Source organism: Onthophagus taurus, chromosome 7 (genome assembly GCF_036711975.1).
Source record: "Onthophagus taurus isolate NC chromosome 7, IU_Otau_3.0, whole genome shotgun sequence".
Classification (NCBI taxonomy): Eukaryota; Metazoa; Arthropoda; class Insecta; order Coleoptera; family Scarabaeidae; genus Onthophagus; species Onthophagus taurus.
In genome coordinates, this window is record NC_091972.1 from 7,010,643 (window position 1) to 7,025,710 (window position 15,068).

Genomic DNA, 15,068 nt, shown 5'->3' on the forward strand with positions numbered 1-15,068 from the left:
ACAAGTTTAAATTTAAAAATCACGCTATATATTTACACATATAAGTTTTACCATTTACAGTATTAATATTACAATTATTATTTACATTTATACTATTCTCGTTTTTTACATTTATTGTATTATTAGAAATAAAAGAGCCATAAATTGAAACAGGTTGACATATAAGGTAACCTAACTTGGTGTAAAATGGTTCTTGCCCCTTTGTTGATAAATAAATTACTTTTAATTTTAAAACATTTTTACAGTATTCTTCCGCTCGTTTCATTAAATACGTTCCATAACCTTTTCCTCTTAAATCTTTTAAAATAACCACTGATTCAATATAACAACTTCCTGGTATACTCGGGATGGGTGAAAGTTTACAATGCCCAATAACACGGTCGTTTTCGTCTAATAATATTAAAGAAGTCGGTAATTTATCACTGGAACAGTCTAAACTTCGCATCCGGGCAGTTTCGCTTCGTTTCCATTCATCGTTAATTAACTTACAACATTCTAATTTGTATTTTGGGTGTTTATGTATGGGCACTACAGGAAAATCCATTTCTAAAATGAATTAAATTGATTATAAGTGTGTTTTACAAAAAGTTTAGTTAATATTACTCTTTTTATATGTTAAAATATAACTAGATGAAACATAACCTAAAAAGAATTTTCGAGCAATTCTCATTTTTTTTCGCTTTTTATACAAATAAAACTTTCCAAATGCATCGTGGAATGTATATTTTAATATTAACAACACCGTTTAATCACATCTACAACATAATTTCACATGAAATGGAATGCATTATCAGCTGTGTTGAAAGTTGAGTGAAGTAAACATTCGTAAAAAGCGAAAGCATAACGAAAATAAAAACTATTTTTATTGAATTAACGGTGAATTTTGATTAAGCAAACATTACCTTTTTCGTTTTCAAACTAGAACGTGAGTTTTTATTGAAATATCTTTAATATGCTAAAAATAACCTAAAAATATTCTGTGGCAAAGCTAGAGTTTCTCTAAAAATATCTTTATTTTTAAGAAAATGCAACGTATGGGAGTACCAGGAAGCCTTACAGATAATCCTTTAAGTATTTCATGGCATGATTCCGCTTGGATTCCAAATTTAAATACTCAAAATGTTATGGATTACTTTTCAGAGCGGTCTAATCCATTTTTTGATCGAACTTGTAATAATGAGATTGTTAAAATGCAACGGCTAAATCCTGATCACTTGAAGTAAATTGCTTTCTTTGTTTAAAATTGAATTAAAACATTTTTTTCTTTAGTAACATGGTTGGTTTAGAATACACTTTATTGCACGTCCAAGAACCAATTTTATATGTTATTAGAAAACAACATAGACACAGTGTTCAACAAGTGACCCCTTTAGCTGATTATTACATTATTGCTGGTGTTATTTATCAAGCTCCCGATTTAGCCAGTGTCTTAAATTCTCGATTGGTCAGTTTAAAAATGTATTGTAAACAAAAATATTTCAAACACACACTTTTCAGTTGTCTGCAGTTCATCATTTGCAAGGAGCATTCGAAGAAGCATCCAGTTTTTCTAGATATCATGCAAGTAAAGGATATTCATGGGATTTTAAATCACAAAGAGGAAATAATGATAAACCAAAAGCTAAAGAAGAAAAACCAAGAGAAGAACCGAGTTCATTATTTCAACGCCAAAGGGTTGATATGCTTTTGGGTGAATTAATCAAAAAATTTCCTCTTCCAATTCCACCCCAAATCAAAACGGCGCCACATCCTAAAATAGAAGCCGAAAATGGAGCTACAGAGAACAAAGATATTAAATTAGAGAAACAAGACAAAATTAAACCACCACCTGAGAAGAAACCAAGAATAAATTAGTTAATCTCATTCTTTTTTTTGTAATGAAATAAAAAATAATTTTATAATATACTACAGAAAACTGTAATCTTTATCTAATTTATATTTTTCTATTAACAGATGTCACTGTAATTCTTGTATGAGGGTCACGTGTTTTAACACACGTGTATCACAGCCTCGATCGATAACTGGGAAGTATCAAGCGTGTTCGTTGCTGGTAATTGAGGTTGGTTCATGATAATTTCTTTTGTGGCAACGTCCTTCCCTTAGTTCCTAATAGCCAACCTCATATTGGCATGGAAAGTTAGAAAAGGAAGTGCGAATAGTTCCCAAGTGAAAAACGCCCAAAAGTAAATACGCGTAGAAAATCCAACTTTTAGTTTACTTTTAGTGACAGGTCACCTTGGACCTTTTCTTTTAATTCGTATCGGGGGGGCCCCGTAAATTTGATTCTTGGTTTTTGAGAGAGGTGTTTAAACTTTCGCAAAAACGGGTCACAAAAGCGAAATGAGCGACGACGATAGGGATATCGACGTCGACAGTGACGTGAGTAAAATAATAAGATTAAAATAAAACGTGATGAAAGATATAATTAATAACAATAATAACATTTTTTTTAATTATTTAGGATGGAGATGACTCGGATTCACGGCAACCAACCCCTAGAAACTCAAATAACCAATATTTTTCACAGGTAATTTGATAAATTATTGGTTGTCAACATAAAAATTGCGGGAAATTTGAAGTAAACGTCATTTTTTTTATTAGGCTGAAAAAAGGGCACACCACAATGCATTGGAACGTAAACGAAGGGACCACATAAAAGATAGTTTTAGCAGTTTAAGAGATGCGGTACCAGAATTAAATGGGGAAAAAGTGGTATGCACTTCCAATTTATTTTCAGTTATCCCGTTTTTAACAGGATACAACTCGCGAGCGACTGTTTCTTATTTGAATTACAGGCGAGTCGGGCGCAAATTTTGAAAAAAGCCGCTGAATACATTCAAACTATGAGAAAGAAAAACTTTTCTCATCAACAAGACATTGATAATCTTCGGAAACAAAATTCTTTGTTAGAAGCTCAAAGTAAATGCATACAGATAAAGTAAGGCTTAATTTTATTGAGATTCTTTCTTTTAGTTCGCACTTTGGAAAAGGCTAAATCTGCTAATTCTGTAACATCTGATCCGGATGGAAGAGAAGATTTTATTGATTCTGAATCTGAATCCTCTGAAGTAGAAGCTGTTGTTACTCAAAATCACAGAAGATCGAAAAAATTAAAAACTGGTAAAAACTAAAAATAATTATAAATTTTATGTTAGCTTGGTAATAAGTGATAATTATTGTATTTAACTTTTTATTTTTAAGGTTATTCGGACTGACAGCACTTTAAGAATTACCACTCAATCAAAAGCGACATCTTCAATCTGTTATAAGAAGTTATTTTTTTATGTAAGATGAAAAAGTAGTACCCTATTTTTTTTTAATTGCATGTAAATCTATGATTTTTCTACAACAGATTTAAAGAAAAAGTACATTAATTTTTATTAATATTATTTTTTAAATGATTTTAATCAGTTTTATTTATACAAAACCAAAAATCAAAAAAAATATTTAATATTATTTTTATTATTTAGAACAAGGAAAATAATAACTAAGCAATGACCTTATACGTTTCTAAAAAGCTTAAGTTATCACCAAGCTAAGATTCGATTTCATAACCAAACAAATTAATTTATTAAATATATTTGCTTATGAAACTGATCCTTGGCCTATCTATAGATGTAGTGAAATATTATTTTTGTTAATTAGACTTTAAGATGTACAAATCAATAAATTTAATTTTATGTTTATGCCTTTTATTACTTATCGATTACGCCATCTACATATTTTAATATCAGTTAATTACAGATCCCTATGTTTTAGAACAATTTATAAACAAATTACAAAATATTTATGTTTTCATAAATAATTTCAACAAAAAACATAAATTACTATTATTTAAATTATTCATGAACCAATAATAACCGCATAAAATAGTATTATTTTAATAACAATTAAAGAGTTTATTTGGCGTAACGAGATCCAATTTAATCCAAACGATAAGTATCATCGAGTATTATCAGATTTCTTCAACGGGGTGACGTTAGTTCGTTTTCGTTGTCTCTCTTTCAGTTGGTACGTGAACTTCTTCAAGTTCACCAGCTGTTTACGTTTTATTTTTACATCGCGCGACCGACGTACGGACGTTTCGGGGTACACGTAATGGGGTTATATTTGTAAATTAAGTTAAAATCGTCAAATAGAATTAAACGAAATTCTCTTAAGAAAAGTTATTTACTAAAAAGAAAGTGTTAGTTTTTCAAAAATGAGTGGAAATCAAGAAGTTGAAAATGTACCCAGCGTTGAAGAAATTGGTAAAATTATGGAACAGTGTTACGAAAATTTAATTGTTGTCGACGTCGGCGCGAATTTAACTAATAAAAAGTACAGTAGGGATCTCGATTCTGTTATACAAAGGGCTAAAGATTCAGGTAATAAAAGTGTAACCTAAAAATAAGATTTTTAAGATAAAAAAAATTTATTTTGATTTTTAGGTGTCCAAAAAATAATGGTTACAGGTACCTCAGTTAAAACTAGTAAAGAAGCTTTGAGATTAACCAGGATTTATCCAGGCGTATTGTATTCAACAGCAGGTTATTTTTGACTTTTTATTTGGAGGTTATGTTGTACACATGTCAAATTTGACAGATTCAAAATTTAAAATAATTAAATTATGGGTTTTATTAATTTATTATTATTTCATAGTTATAAAGTGAAATTCTTTTTATAAAAAGCGTGTTGTAATATTTTTACGCTATCTAATTTGTATAGAAAAAAAATAATTTTTCTGTTTTTGAGGTTAACCTAAAATGTCAAATTTGAGGGAATAAGATTAAAAATTGTTTTAATAAAGCTTAATTTAATCTTAAAACATTTAGGTATACATCCACATGATGCAAAATCATACACGGAAGAATCCTGGGAGGAATTAGTTTCAATAGCTGATAATCCGGAATGTGTTGCTATTGGAGAATGCGGTTTAGATTATAACAGAAATTTTTCAGAACCTGATGAGCAAAAATTCGTTTTTCGTAAACAGGTTATTATAAAATTACATTATTAGTTTTAAGTGTTATTTAAAAAATTAACGCTTTTTTAAAGATTGAATTAGCGTGTAAATTAAAAAAACCCCTATTTGTACACGAACGTGACGCTCATGATGATCTTTTAAAAATCCTCAACGATTACAAATCTGATTTACCCGCCGTTTTGGTACATTGTTTCACGGGGACCGTTGAACAAGCACTCAATTATCTTGATAGGGGGTATTACATAGGACTAACAGGTAAATAAATGATAAATTATTTTTTTATTTGTATAAAAATTTTTTTTTTAGGATACTTATGTAAGGATAAATCAGATACAGGTGTTCGTAAACTACTAGTCGACGGATTAATACCGTTAGACAGACTTTTAGTTGAAACTGATTCGCCTTTTATGTACCCGAATACTCGTGCTTCCAAGTTGCCTGTTCATGTTAAAGATGGTCTAACAGAGAGGTAAATAAAATGTAAATTACGTGTTAATGTACATAGAAATGAGGCACACAAATTTTTAATTTGATACAGTCCTTTTTGGATACCATCCCAAGGTCATTTAATTTCGACCGCAATAATCCTATTTAAAAATAGCTTCCTACAGTTCGCGTCAATTCATTTGAACTAAAAAAACATTTATTTCAAGTGCTGACCTTATCTTATAATTTCTTTAAAAACACCTTTCTAACATCATTTTTATCATTTAAATAATTATTATCTAAGTGTATTTGATAAAGCTTTGGAGTTGTTAATAAAATTAGAGTATTGTTTTATCTATTTACTTTAAAATGAAATGCTCTCATTAAATAAACAATTTTGTTCTGGTTCATGCATTAGGAAATAATTACGTTCTGTTCGTTATAAAAATTCTCCTTTCATTTTACATTTTTCTCACTGAGTTAGAAAGTTATTTGTAAAGAACAAGGAGAAGGAAGTTGTTTTTATTACTTCATTGTTCAATATGATTTCATTATAATTTATTCTTTTTAGTCTTCATTTAATAAAAGTTGTTAATTTAACTTTTGTTGCTATTTCTAGAGTTTTCTAGCACTATTAAATATTAGCTATTATTAGATTTCTAGTTATTTCAATACATTCCAAGTAATCATGCGTCATTGCTTAATCATTAACAACTTAGCATTCAAAAAATTAAATTAAGTTAAATTAATGCTTTATAATTAATTTATTACGTGAACTTTGCCTTAATTTGATATTTCACCAATATTGCATCAGCAAAGGCACATGTTTGAATTTAATTAAAAAGCAATCAATGACCAATTCAATGTAAATCAACGGAAAAATACTTTATCATCATTATTAAACAATCTTATCTTATAAACAAGATAAAACTTATCGTGAATTATCTAGACATATACAAAGTACATGTGCCTTAAAATTATTCACAATTTTGAGGAAATTTTAAATCATTTTCTTTTACAGATCAATGACGTTCCTATATCGGTACTGTACGTTTCAAAGGAACGAGCCATGTTCCTTGCCAGCAATAGTAGAAATGATTGCGGCTTTTATGAATAAGAAACCGGAAGAAGTTGCTTTAGCAACAGCCTTCAATGCCCTAAAACTATTTGGGTTGTCTCAATAATTATTTATGATTTTTAACCCTGAATTAACATCATACATTTTACAAACGTAACTGACACCATACGAGGTATGATGTTAGTTAAGAGTTAATAGGATTAATTTTATAAATACCAATTGCCTTAGCTTTGTTGTTTCTCTATAATTTGTAATAATTGTGAACTCTATATTTATTTTTAATTATTGCAATTTTTTAACATCTATGTTTTAGAGGTTATGTACACGTCCTGACTTGCCAAATCCTTTTTGTTATCATGTAGCGGTGAATCATTTTGTATTTCACAACATAGAAAGAAATTTTCCTATATTGTATACCTAATTAAGTTTGTTTCTGTCGATTTTAAAGTAAACGAAAAATTATAGATGTATTTTTAGGGAGCTTTATTTATATATTTTTGTAACGCATATTGTTTCGGTACTTTATTTCTTTTTATTCTGAGATATTTATATTTTATATGTACTTGTTACAAAGGAAATCGTTAAGTTCTATGTAATTCTTTGTGATATTTACTATTTGTAATGATGGTGCCTTATAAAAACACGTAAAAAATAAACAAAATAAAGTTGTTTACAATTATACGTTATTTTTTTTGCGTTTAAATGTTTTCGTATTTTGTGTGAATGTGCAAAATAAGTTAAATTCGACGTCATCAAAGCAATAATTTTGTAAACATATCCGCTTTGTTCGGTGTGTTTTGATCGATCATACGGAAAGTTCTAGAAAAATTTAGTAAGTTGGTACCCGTGCTGCCAACTTAATCCCCATTTTTCGTTACGTTTCAACCGAATTTTTCTAAATTTTTATTATTCTAATTTAAAAACTTTTTTTACGCTACACTTCCATTTCATTTTATCTATCGATTAGTATCAATAGTGCATTTAAAAACAGATTATTTGTAAAAATCTAGAAAACGGGCGCTTTGGGTACGAGATTAAAAGTGGTGGGGATTGACAAACCTATATAAGCGGGATTTCACTGCAAGCGGATCATTCGTTTGTAAATATTCAACTTGAACGTAGTGATAATTCGTGCTGTTCTACAAAGATTATAATCGTAAGTATTAAATTTATTTAAATAATTTGAATTTCGGTAATTATTAAATAACGTAATTCGTGCTATAGATGATTTGATTGATTTTATTTAATTATAAAGTATCAATGACGTGTAAATATTATTCCGACATTTCGCCATTGTGTCATTTTCATTTGTTTTGTTTAATTTTAACAAAATTTTTATTGTTCTGTCATATATCATTCCCCGAATATAGAGGTAAGACCGTAATTTAATACTCTGCGTGTGTTCTAAACCCATTTTTAGGCGATATTTCGGTATTGTTCGCTATTCATATCCGCCCGTTATCATTTCTTCATCCGCCATTTTGTTGACTCCTCGTTAGTTGCGCGAACTTCCGCTTTAACGGTTTTTTATTCAAAATTATTTCTAATTAATGAAACTAAATCGATTTATTTCGATTAACAGATGCAGATTTTCGTGAAAACCTTGACTGGTAAAACCATCACGTTAGAGGTCGAGCCATCTGACACTATTGAAAATGTGAAGGCGAAAATCCAGGACAAAGAGGGGATCCCACCAGACCAACAACGGTTGATCTTTGCCGGAAAACAATTAGAAGATGGACGTACCCTTTCCGATTACAATATCCAAAAGGAATCAACTCTCCACTTGGTATTGAGATTGAGGGGTGGAATGCAGATCTTCGTCAAAACTTTGACTGGAAAGACTATTACATTGGAAGTTGAGCCATCCGACACCATAGAAAATGTTAAAGCTAAGATTCAAGATAAGGAAGGAATCCCACCAGATCAACAACGTTTGATCTTTGCTGGAAAACAATTGGAAGATGGACGTACTCTTTCTGATTACAATATCCAAAAGGAATCAACTCTTCATTTGGTATTGAGATTGAGAGGTGGAATGCAGATCTTTGTCAAAACATTGACTGGAAAAACTATTACTTTGGAAGTTGAGCCATCTGATACCATTGAAAATGTTAAAGCTAAAATCCAGGATAAAGAAGGAATTCCTCCAGATCAACAACGATTAATCTTTGCTGGTAAACAATTAGAAGACGGACGCACTCTTTCTGATTACAACATCCAAAAAGAATCAACCCTCCATTTGGTGTTGAGATTGAGAGGAGGAATGCAAATTTTTGTTAAGACCTTAACTGGTAAAACCATCACATTGGAAGTCGAACCATCCGACACCATTGAAAATGTTAAAGCTAAGATCCAAGATAAGGAAGGAATCCCACCAGATCAACAACGATTAATCTTTGCTGGTAAACAATTAGAAGATGGGCGCACTCTTTCTGATTACAACATCCAGAAAGAATCCACCCTTCATTTAGTATTGAGATTGAGAGGAGGAATGCAAATTTTTGTTAAGACCTTAACTGGTAAAACCATCACATTGGAAGTCGAACCTTCTGATACTATCGAAAACGTTAAAGCTAAAATCCAGGATAAAGAAGGGATCCCACCAGACCAACAACGTTTAATCTTCGCCGGTAAACAACTTGAAGATGGACGTACTCTTTCGGATTATAACATCCAAAAAGAATCCACCCTCCATTTAGTGTTGAGATTGCGAGGTGGTATGCAAATTTTTGTTAAGACCTTAACCGGTAAAACCATCACCTTGGAAGTTGAACCTTCTGATACGATTGAAAATGTTAAAGCTAAGATCCAGGATAAAGAAGGAATTCCTCCAGATCAACAACGTTTAATCTTTGCTGGTAAACAACTTGAAGATGGGCGTACTCTTTCTGACTACAACATCCAAAAAGAATCAACTCTCCATTTAGTATTGAGATTGAGAGGTGGAATGCAGATTTTTGTCAAAACTTTGACTGGAAAAACTATTACTTTAGAAGTTGAGCCATCTGATACCATTGAAAATGTTAAAGCTAAAATCCAGGATAAGGAAGGAATTCCTCCAGATCAACAACGTTTAATCTTCGCCGGTAAACAACTTGAAGATGGGCGCACTCTTTCTGATTACAATATCCAAAAGGAATCTACTCTCCACTTGGTATTGAGATTGAGAGGTGGAATGCAGATCTTTGTCAAAACTTTGACTGGAAAAACTATTACATTGGAAGTTGAGCCATCTGATACCATTGAGAATGTTAAAGCTAAAATCCAAGACAAGGAAGGAATCCCACCAGATCAACAACGTTTGATCTTCGCCGGTAAACAACTTGAAGATGGTCGTACTCTTTCTGATTACAACATCCAAAAAGAATCAACCCTCCATTTAGTATTGAGGTTAAGAGGTGGAATGCAAATCTTCGTAAAAACATTAACTGGAAAAACCATCACCCTAGAAGTGGAACCTTCTGATACCATTGAAAATGTTAAAGCTAAAATCCAAGACAAGGAAGGAATCCCACCAGATCAACAACGTTTAATCTTCGCCGGTAAACAATTAGAAGATGGTCGTACTCTTTCTGATTACAACATTCAAAAAGAATCAACCCTCCATTTAGTATTGAGGTTAAGAGGTGGAATGCAAATCTTCGTAAAAACATTAACTGGAAAAACCATCACCTTAGAAGTGGAACCTTCTGATACTATTGAAAATGTTAAAGCTAAAATCCAAGACAAGGAAGGAATCCCACCAGATCAACAGCGTTTGATTTTCGCTGGTAAACAATTGGAAGATGGACGTACCCTTTCAGATTACAATATCCAAAAGGAATCCACTCTGCATTTAGTTCTTCGCCTACGTGGTGGAAATTAACTTTTTTCCATTTTCGACTCATAATAATAATAATAAATTTTTATTTAATTTCAATAAAAGGCTGTTCTTTTTTTATAATTAAGGCTTTGTAAGGTTTCATATTTGAAAATGAAATGAAAGTAAATAAAGATACACAATTCATTATTTAAAACTTTATTTTATTTATTTATTTTTTTACACCTTAAAATTAAGATTTTGAAGTTGAAGCGATTTCTTGAACAATTTCTTTTTGGTATTTTTCGGCTCTCTTCTTTTTAAACGTTGGTTTTTCTCGTTGATTTGAATGAGGTTTCTTAAAAGTGAGTTGGTTTAATTGTTTCTCCGCCAAATCTCTCGCGGATAATCCTTTGGGTATATGAACGTAGATTATATTCCTTTTCTTAACAAAAAATGTTTCAAAGGGATATGCATCTCCTGAAGAATTAAAAAAAAGACAATTACTTAAAAAAATAATAAACTTCGTTAGCCTACCCCTAGAATTATAATAAACACAATCTTTCATATCAATATTCATAAATCCGTCAACATGGATAATTTTTCCGCTAACACAAGATTCACCCCTCAAATCAATTATAGTATAGTGACCCTCAAGACCTTTTACAACACATGCAAGCGTGTTAAAATATGAAGAAATTTCTTGTCGCGATGCTCTTTGCATTGTTATTGATATTGTATTATTATTAAAATAACAAAATAGACATAACCTCACATAACCTTTATTGTGCGACAGTGGGATAGGCGAACTCGTGACGTCACCGATCGTAGATATAGCGCTCGCCAAAAATATGCACTACATACACTGTAATATTACAGGCTTACATGATGTTTTATAAAGATATGTATGTTAGGTTGGCAACAGCGCAATCAACTTCAAGATAGTCAAGGACATGACTGACAAGAACTTGCTTAAGGTATCATGGAGGCATTAGAAATGTATTGTTAATAACTTTATTATTTAAACTAGGACTAATAGTTCGAAGTGATTTCGAACCTGTTTCTGAAGAAGGTTGCAGCATGGCATCAGAAACGTCAAATACTTTTTCAAAAGATGCACGACTTAATCCGAAAATTTCCAGTTCAAGGTCTAGAGTTAGTTCTAGTGATAGTGCTACTATTAGTTCTAGTTTTAGTTTAATTAACACCGGCCGTGGAAGCTTTCGTACTTATAACTTTATTATTAATTCACATTCGTTAGCAGAAGGTTAGTTAGCACGAGGTTGTTAGATATGTTTAGGTTGGCAACAGCACAACCACTTCAAGATAGTCAAGGACATGAGTGGAAAGAACTAGGTTAAGGCGTGGAGGCATTAAAAATGTAAAAATATATGTTATGTGTTAATAACTTTATTATTAACTCACGTTAGTTACTAGAAGGTTAGTTAGCACAAGGCGAGTTGGTAGACGGTTACTTAGCAAAAGGCTGGTTAGCACGGAGTTAGTTAGCAGAACGTTAGTTAGAACTTGTTTAGTTAGCACGACGTTGGTTAGCAGAAGGTTAGTTTGCACGAGGTTAGTTATTAAAAGGTTAGTTAGCACAAGGCTTGTTAGTAGAACGTTAGTAAAAAAATGAGTAAATAGATTTCGTTTGAAATGGTAAATTGTGCTTGCAGCGTCAATTCTAAGCAGAGTTGGTTACGAACCGTGCCTACCAAGGTTGGCAAGAGACAGCAGAACTAAAACGCGTTTTGAAGGGAAAGGAGGGGGTGACGTCACGAGTTACGAAGCAGTGGGAGCAAGAGATTGAAACGAAGTGACTTATCTCAAATATACTGCTTTTTCTAATTAAACACTCTGATTATGAAAGTTATGTATTTTTCTTTTCTTATTATTTAATTACATAATTTATATACTTTAATAGAATACTTTTTTCTTAAAACATCAGCATCTGTATCACGTGACGTCACGATTAGGGGTTCACTTTTCATACGTTGAAATCCTTCGTCTAGCCAACCTTGTACAATACGCTTTATAGACCTTAGTGCCTACAAGTATCAATCCGTTTCAACAGTGTTAACGATTTAACGACGAACATGCTCAAAGAAAGTCGTGAATTAGTCGTGGACGCGTACATGAACGAGTGTAAGCTAACGAATTTAATGATTTCTTGTTTCTTATTCTAATACTTTTGTTGAGTACTGTATATGATCTTCCAACGTTGATTTCAGCTCCATCTACCGGTTAAAACAAGTTTTAATAATTCGGGAACTTTATTTTTATTAGGTTTGTATGAATATGTAGTTTTTAAGAAAATGCATTTTCCATCCAATTTAAAATTCGGATCAATTCCTTTTATAGAATCAATAAAAGCTAATTTTAAATTCTAATTTCTATTTACATTTACAAATTCGTTTAACGTTTGATTAAAATTGGGTTAGATATCATGCTGTCAAATTATCGTTGTTTGCTGGTATAATCCTCTAGATATTTACAATAAAAGTATTGTAGTTTCAGTATTTGCTAAAGAAAACGTATTCTTGTATGTAAGTAAAGTTGTTAGCGTTTATTTTTAATTTGATTGTTAATAATGTGGAAATTAGTCATTGGTGGCATAGTAATTGGTACAGTTAGTTATGGTGTAATGTAAGTTTATCTCAACTTTAATGTATTTTATGGGTTCTCTTTTGTAGTGAAGTATCGCTAAGTTTAAATTTTTTAGTAAATACTTCGCTGGTGGAGTTTGCAATTGTAAAGCAAGATTAGATGGTTTGGTGATTATTATAACAGGGGCTAATTCTGGTATTGGAAAAGCATTATCTAAAGAATTGGCTAAAAGAGGTATATACCATTAATTCCTTTTAAAATATTCGTTACAATTAATGTTTTGTTGAAGGTGCTACATTAATCCTTGCCTGCCGTGACATTCAAAAAGGCATTGACCTCAAACAAGAAATAATTAACAGTGGTTATTTAAATGTTTTCCAAATTTACGTTAAATCTCTTGATTTAAATTCATTTGATAGCATTTATAAATTTTCTCAAAGTATTAATGAGGAATTTCATGAAATTTACGCCCTAGTGAATAACGCCGGAGTATTTTATCACCCACAAAAATTAACTAAAGATAAATTTGATGTTACATATCAAACAAATTATTTGGGTAAATTGGATAAAGTTTAAAATTTCTTTAATACATTTATAATCACGTTTTAGGACCATTTATATTAACTCATTACTTGTTAAAAATATTAAAACGTTCAGAACACTCTCGAATTATTAACGTTACATCTGAAGCGCATCGTAACGTGAATGTTTATGATTTGAAAGCTGTATCAAATTGTCAAGCTGAGTTTCGTTCACATTTTACAGCTTATGGTGTTTCTAAACTTGGTGTATTGTTATTTACAAAGGAATTAGCTAAAAAACTTAAATGTAAGTGTTTATAAAGCTAACATAACCTCAAAAAGTCATTTTTTCTTTCTTTAAGGTACTAATATTATTGTAAACGCTGCAAATCCGGGAAACGTTGAAACACCAATTTATAGAAATTTCCCCCCTTTATCAAATCCTTGGTTATTTGCTCTTCAGTGGCCGATAAGAAAAATAGTGGTAAAGAGCCCAATTCAAGGTGCTCAAACCATTCTACACTCTTTATTAACATCAAATCGATCAACCGGACAATATTATAGTGATTGTAAATTGTGTTTACCATCACCAATAGCATTAGACGATCATCTTTCAAGAGAATACTACGAATTTACTTTAGAATTATTAGGAAATAAGTTTTTAACTGAATCTGAGTGTTAAAAAATGGGTAAAAATATGATATGGATATCCCCTGATGAAAGAATAAAAAAAATAATAATAAAAGAAGGTGAACATGGTTTAAAACCAACCGAAAATTGTGAATGTAAAATTAATATAACAAATTGTGATTTCAATGTGGAAAAATACAATAATTATCCTGTGGTTGTGGGTCAAAGTGATGATAGTTTCGAAAGATTGTTAGATATAGTTTTAACGATGATGAAAATTAATGAATTAGCAAACGTTTCGTTTTTACTCAATAAAAATAATACCGTAACTTTAACTCTACACTTAATCGAATTTAAATCGAACGGATTTATTTTTGAGTGGAACGCAAAAACGAAATTCGATTTGTCTTTAAAACATAAAACGCGTGGCGTTGAACTTTTCAAAGAAAACCGTTATATCGACGCTTCCCACCGATTTAGCAAAGCTACCAAACTATTGTCTTCAATCCCGATTGACGTCGAGTTAAAACCGAACGAAATAGACAACGTTAAAATCGAAGAAATCGAAACTTTAAAATCAAACTTGTACAACAATTTAGCTTCGTGTCAGTTGCGAAATCAAAATTACGAGCACGTTATCGTTCTTTGCGATCGTGTTTTATCGGTTGATCCAAAAAATTTAAAAGCTATGTATAAATTAGCTGTTGCTCTCGATGGTGTGCATAATATTGATAAAGCCTTCGATGTTTTAAAAGAATTACTCGAATTAGATCCTCAAAATAAAGCTGCTGGAGAAAAATTTAATTCCGTTCAAATTAAGGTTAAGAAGAATAATGCTAAGGTTAATGCTATGATTAAAAAAATGTTTGTGTGAATTTACTGCATATGTATTTATTCCTTATTTAATCTGTTTATGCTTAATTGAGAAATAAATTCTTTTTTAATTCGAGGTTTGGTGTGTTATTAATTAAATTAGTATTAAATAGAAAAAGTGTGGTTATATTTTCAATAAATCTGTTTTAATTTTAACTGTGCAAC

At 31.0% G+C, this 15,068-nt stretch overlaps 8 protein-coding genes across 12 annotated transcripts; 6 read left to right on the forward strand and 2 right to left on the reverse strand.

The window, feature by feature from the left end:
- Nucleotides 1–5: 5 nt before the first annotated feature.
- LOC111422838 (N-alpha-acetyltransferase 80) lies at nt 6–1,009 on the reverse strand. Of its 2 annotated transcripts, none has more exons than XM_071197240.1 (2): nt 903–1,009; nt 6–546 (listed from the first exon to the last, which is right to left on the reverse strand). In XM_071197240.1, the coding sequence occupies exon 2, from the start codon at nt 542–544 to the stop codon at nt 20–22; it is 525 nt and encodes a 174-aa protein (XP_071053341.1). In that variant the 5' UTR covers nt 545–546; nt 903–1,009; the 3' UTR covers nt 6–19. The 2 variants fall into 2 exon arrangements, with proteins under 2 accessions (XP_071053341.1, XP_022911853.1); XM_023056085.2 differs by lacking the exon at nt 903–1,009 and adding an exon at nt 604–685.
- Nucleotides 744–1,932, forward strand: LOC111422836 (mediator complex subunit 6). The gene is made up of 4 exons (XM_023056084.2): nt 744–925; nt 1,023–1,219; nt 1,270–1,444; nt 1,498–1,932. The coding sequence occupies exons 2-4, from the start codon at nt 1,026–1,028 to the stop codon at nt 1,852–1,854; spliced, it is 726 nt and encodes a 241-aa protein (XP_022911852.1). The 5' UTR covers nt 744–925; nt 1,023–1,025; the 3' UTR covers nt 1,855–1,932.
- Nucleotides 1,933–1,972: 40 nt separating this feature from the next.
- LOC111422839 (MYC associated factor X) lies at nt 1,973–3,684 on the forward strand. 3 transcript variants are annotated; one of them, XM_023056087.2, is made up of 7 exons: nt 1,997–2,166; nt 2,225–2,379; nt 2,462–2,527; nt 2,602–2,712; nt 2,796–2,919; nt 2,974–3,120; nt 3,202–3,684. In XM_023056087.2, exons 2-7 carry the CDS (start codon nt 2,341–2,343, stop codon nt 3,213–3,215), a joined length of 501 nt encoding a protein of 166 aa, XP_022911855.1. In that variant the 5' UTR covers nt 1,997–2,166; nt 2,225–2,340; the 3' UTR covers nt 3,216–3,684. The 3 variants fall into 3 exon arrangements, with proteins under 3 accessions (XP_022911854.1, XP_022911856.1, XP_022911855.1); XM_023056086.2 differs by having other exon boundaries at nt 1,973–2,379; XM_023056088.2 differs by having other exon boundaries at nt 1,996–2,379; nt 2,602–2,709.
- A 320-nt stretch (nt 3,685–4,004) lies between these two features.
- Nucleotides 4,005–7,149, forward strand: LOC111422813 (3'-5' ssDNA/RNA exonuclease TatD). The gene is made up of 6 exons (XM_023056055.2): nt 4,005–4,367; nt 4,431–4,529; nt 4,815–4,975; nt 5,038–5,221; nt 5,273–5,435; nt 6,414–7,149. Exons 1-6 carry the CDS (start codon nt 4,202–4,204, stop codon nt 6,574–6,576), a joined length of 936 nt encoding a protein of 311 aa, XP_022911823.1. The 5' UTR covers nt 4,005–4,201; the 3' UTR covers nt 6,577–7,149.
- Nucleotides 7,150–7,519: 370 nt separating this feature from the next.
- LOC111422811 (polyubiquitin-C) lies at nt 7,520–10,489 on the forward strand. Of its 2 annotated transcripts, none has more exons than XM_023056052.2 (2): nt 7,520–7,626; nt 8,053–10,489. In XM_023056052.2, the coding sequence occupies exon 2, from the start codon at nt 8,053–8,055 to the stop codon at nt 10,336–10,338; it is 2,286 nt and encodes a 761-aa protein (XP_022911820.1). In that variant the 5' UTR covers nt 7,520–7,626; the 3' UTR covers nt 10,339–10,489. The 2 variants fall into 2 exon arrangements, with proteins under 2 accessions (XP_022911820.1, XP_071053334.1); XM_071197233.1 differs by lacking the exon at nt 7,520–7,626 and adding an exon at nt 7,824–7,842.
- LOC111422814 (U7 small nuclear RNA associated Lsm10) lies at nt 10,476–11,197 on the reverse strand. Its single transcript, XM_023056056.2, has 2 exons — nt 10,810–11,197; nt 10,476–10,752 (listed from the first exon to the last, which is right to left on the reverse strand). The coding sequence occupies exons 1-2, from the start codon at nt 10,994–10,996 to the stop codon at nt 10,526–10,528; spliced, it is 414 nt and encodes a 137-aa protein (XP_022911824.1). The 5' UTR covers nt 10,997–11,197; the 3' UTR covers nt 10,476–10,525.
- A 1,444-nt stretch (nt 11,198–12,641) lies between these two features.
- Nucleotides 12,642–14,082, forward strand: LOC111422812 (retinol dehydrogenase 12-like). The gene is made up of 5 exons (XM_023056054.2): nt 12,642–12,918; nt 12,995–13,113; nt 13,169–13,435; nt 13,489–13,707; nt 13,763–14,082. Exons 1-5 carry the CDS (start codon nt 12,863–12,865, stop codon nt 14,080–14,082), a joined length of 981 nt encoding a protein of 326 aa, XP_022911822.1. The 5' UTR covers nt 12,642–12,862.
- Nucleotides 14,083–14,085: 3 nt separating this feature from the next.
- Nucleotides 14,086–14,979, forward strand: LOC111422869 (FK506-binding protein-like). Its single transcript, XM_023056127.2, has one exon. The coding sequence runs from the start codon at nt 14,086–14,088 to the stop codon at nt 14,902–14,904; it is 819 nt and encodes a 272-aa protein (XP_022911895.1). The 3' UTR covers nt 14,905–14,979.
- The last annotated feature ends 89 nt before the right edge of the window (nt 14,980–15,068 follow it).

Coding starts and splice junctions, on each gene's coding strand:
- LOC111422838 (XM_023056085.2), bottom strand. CDS start 670: ATGAGAATTGCTCGAAAATTCTTTTTAGGTTATGTTTCATCTAGTTAT. Junction 547..603: donor TATTTTAACATATAAAAAGA/GTAATATTAACT, acceptor AATTCATTTTAG/AAATGGATTTTCCTGTAGTG.
- LOC111422836 (XM_023056084.2), top strand. CDS start 1,026: ATGCAACGTATGGGAGTACCAGGAAGCCTTACAGATAATCCTTTAAGT. Junction 1,220..1,269: donor CTAAATCCTGATCACTTGAA/GTAAATTGCTTT, acceptor TTTTTTCTTTAG/TAACATGGTTGGTTTAGAAT. Junction 1,445..1,497: donor GTGTCTTAAATTCTCGATTG/GTCAGTTTAAAA, acceptor CACACTTTTCAG/TTGTCTGCAGTTCATCATTT.
- LOC111422839 (XM_023056086.2), top strand. CDS start 2,341: ATGAGCGACGACGATAGGGATATCGACGTCGACAGTGAC. Junction 2,713..2,795: donor AATTAAATGGGGAAAAAGTG/GTATGCACTTCC, acceptor TTTGAATTACAG/GCGAGTCGGGCGCAAATTTT. Junction 2,920..2,973: donor TTCTTTGTTAGAAGCTCAAA/GTAAATGCATAC, acceptor TCTTTCTTTTAG/TTCGCACTTTGGAAAAGGCT.
- LOC111422813 (XM_023056055.2), top strand. CDS start 4,202: ATGAGTGGAAATCAAGAAGTTGAAAATGTACCCAGCGTTGAAGAAATT. Junction 4,368..4,430: donor ACAAAGGGCTAAAGATTCAG/GTAATAAAAGTG, acceptor TTTGATTTTTAG/GTGTCCAAAAAATAATGGTT. Junction 5,222..5,272: donor GTATTACATAGGACTAACAG/GTAAATAAATGA, acceptor TTTTTTTTTTAG/GATACTTATGTAAGGATAAA.
- LOC111422811 (XM_023056052.2), top strand. CDS start 8,053: ATGCAGATTTTCGTGAAAACCTTGACTGGTAAAACCATCACGTTAGAG.
- LOC111422814 (XM_023056056.2), bottom strand. CDS start 10,996: ATGCAAAGAGCATCGCGACAAGAAATTTCTTCATATTTTAACACGCTT. Junction 10,753..10,809: donor TGTTTATTATAATTCTAGGG/GTAGGCTAACGA, acceptor TTAATTCTTCAG/GAGATGCATATCCCTTTGAA.
- LOC111422812 (XM_023056054.2), top strand. CDS start 12,863: ATGTGGAAATTAGTCATTGGTGGCATAGTAATTGGTACAGTTAGTTAT. Junction 12,919..12,994: donor ACAGTTAGTTATGGTGTAAT/GTAAGTTTATCT, acceptor TAAATTTTTTAG/TAAATACTTCGCTGGTGGAG. Junction 13,436..13,488: donor ATATCAAACAAATTATTTGG/GTAAATTGGATA, acceptor ATCACGTTTTAG/GACCATTTATATTAACTCAT.
- LOC111422869 (XM_023056127.2), top strand. CDS start 14,086: ATGGGTAAAAATATGATATGGATATCCCCTGATGAAAGAATAAAAAAA.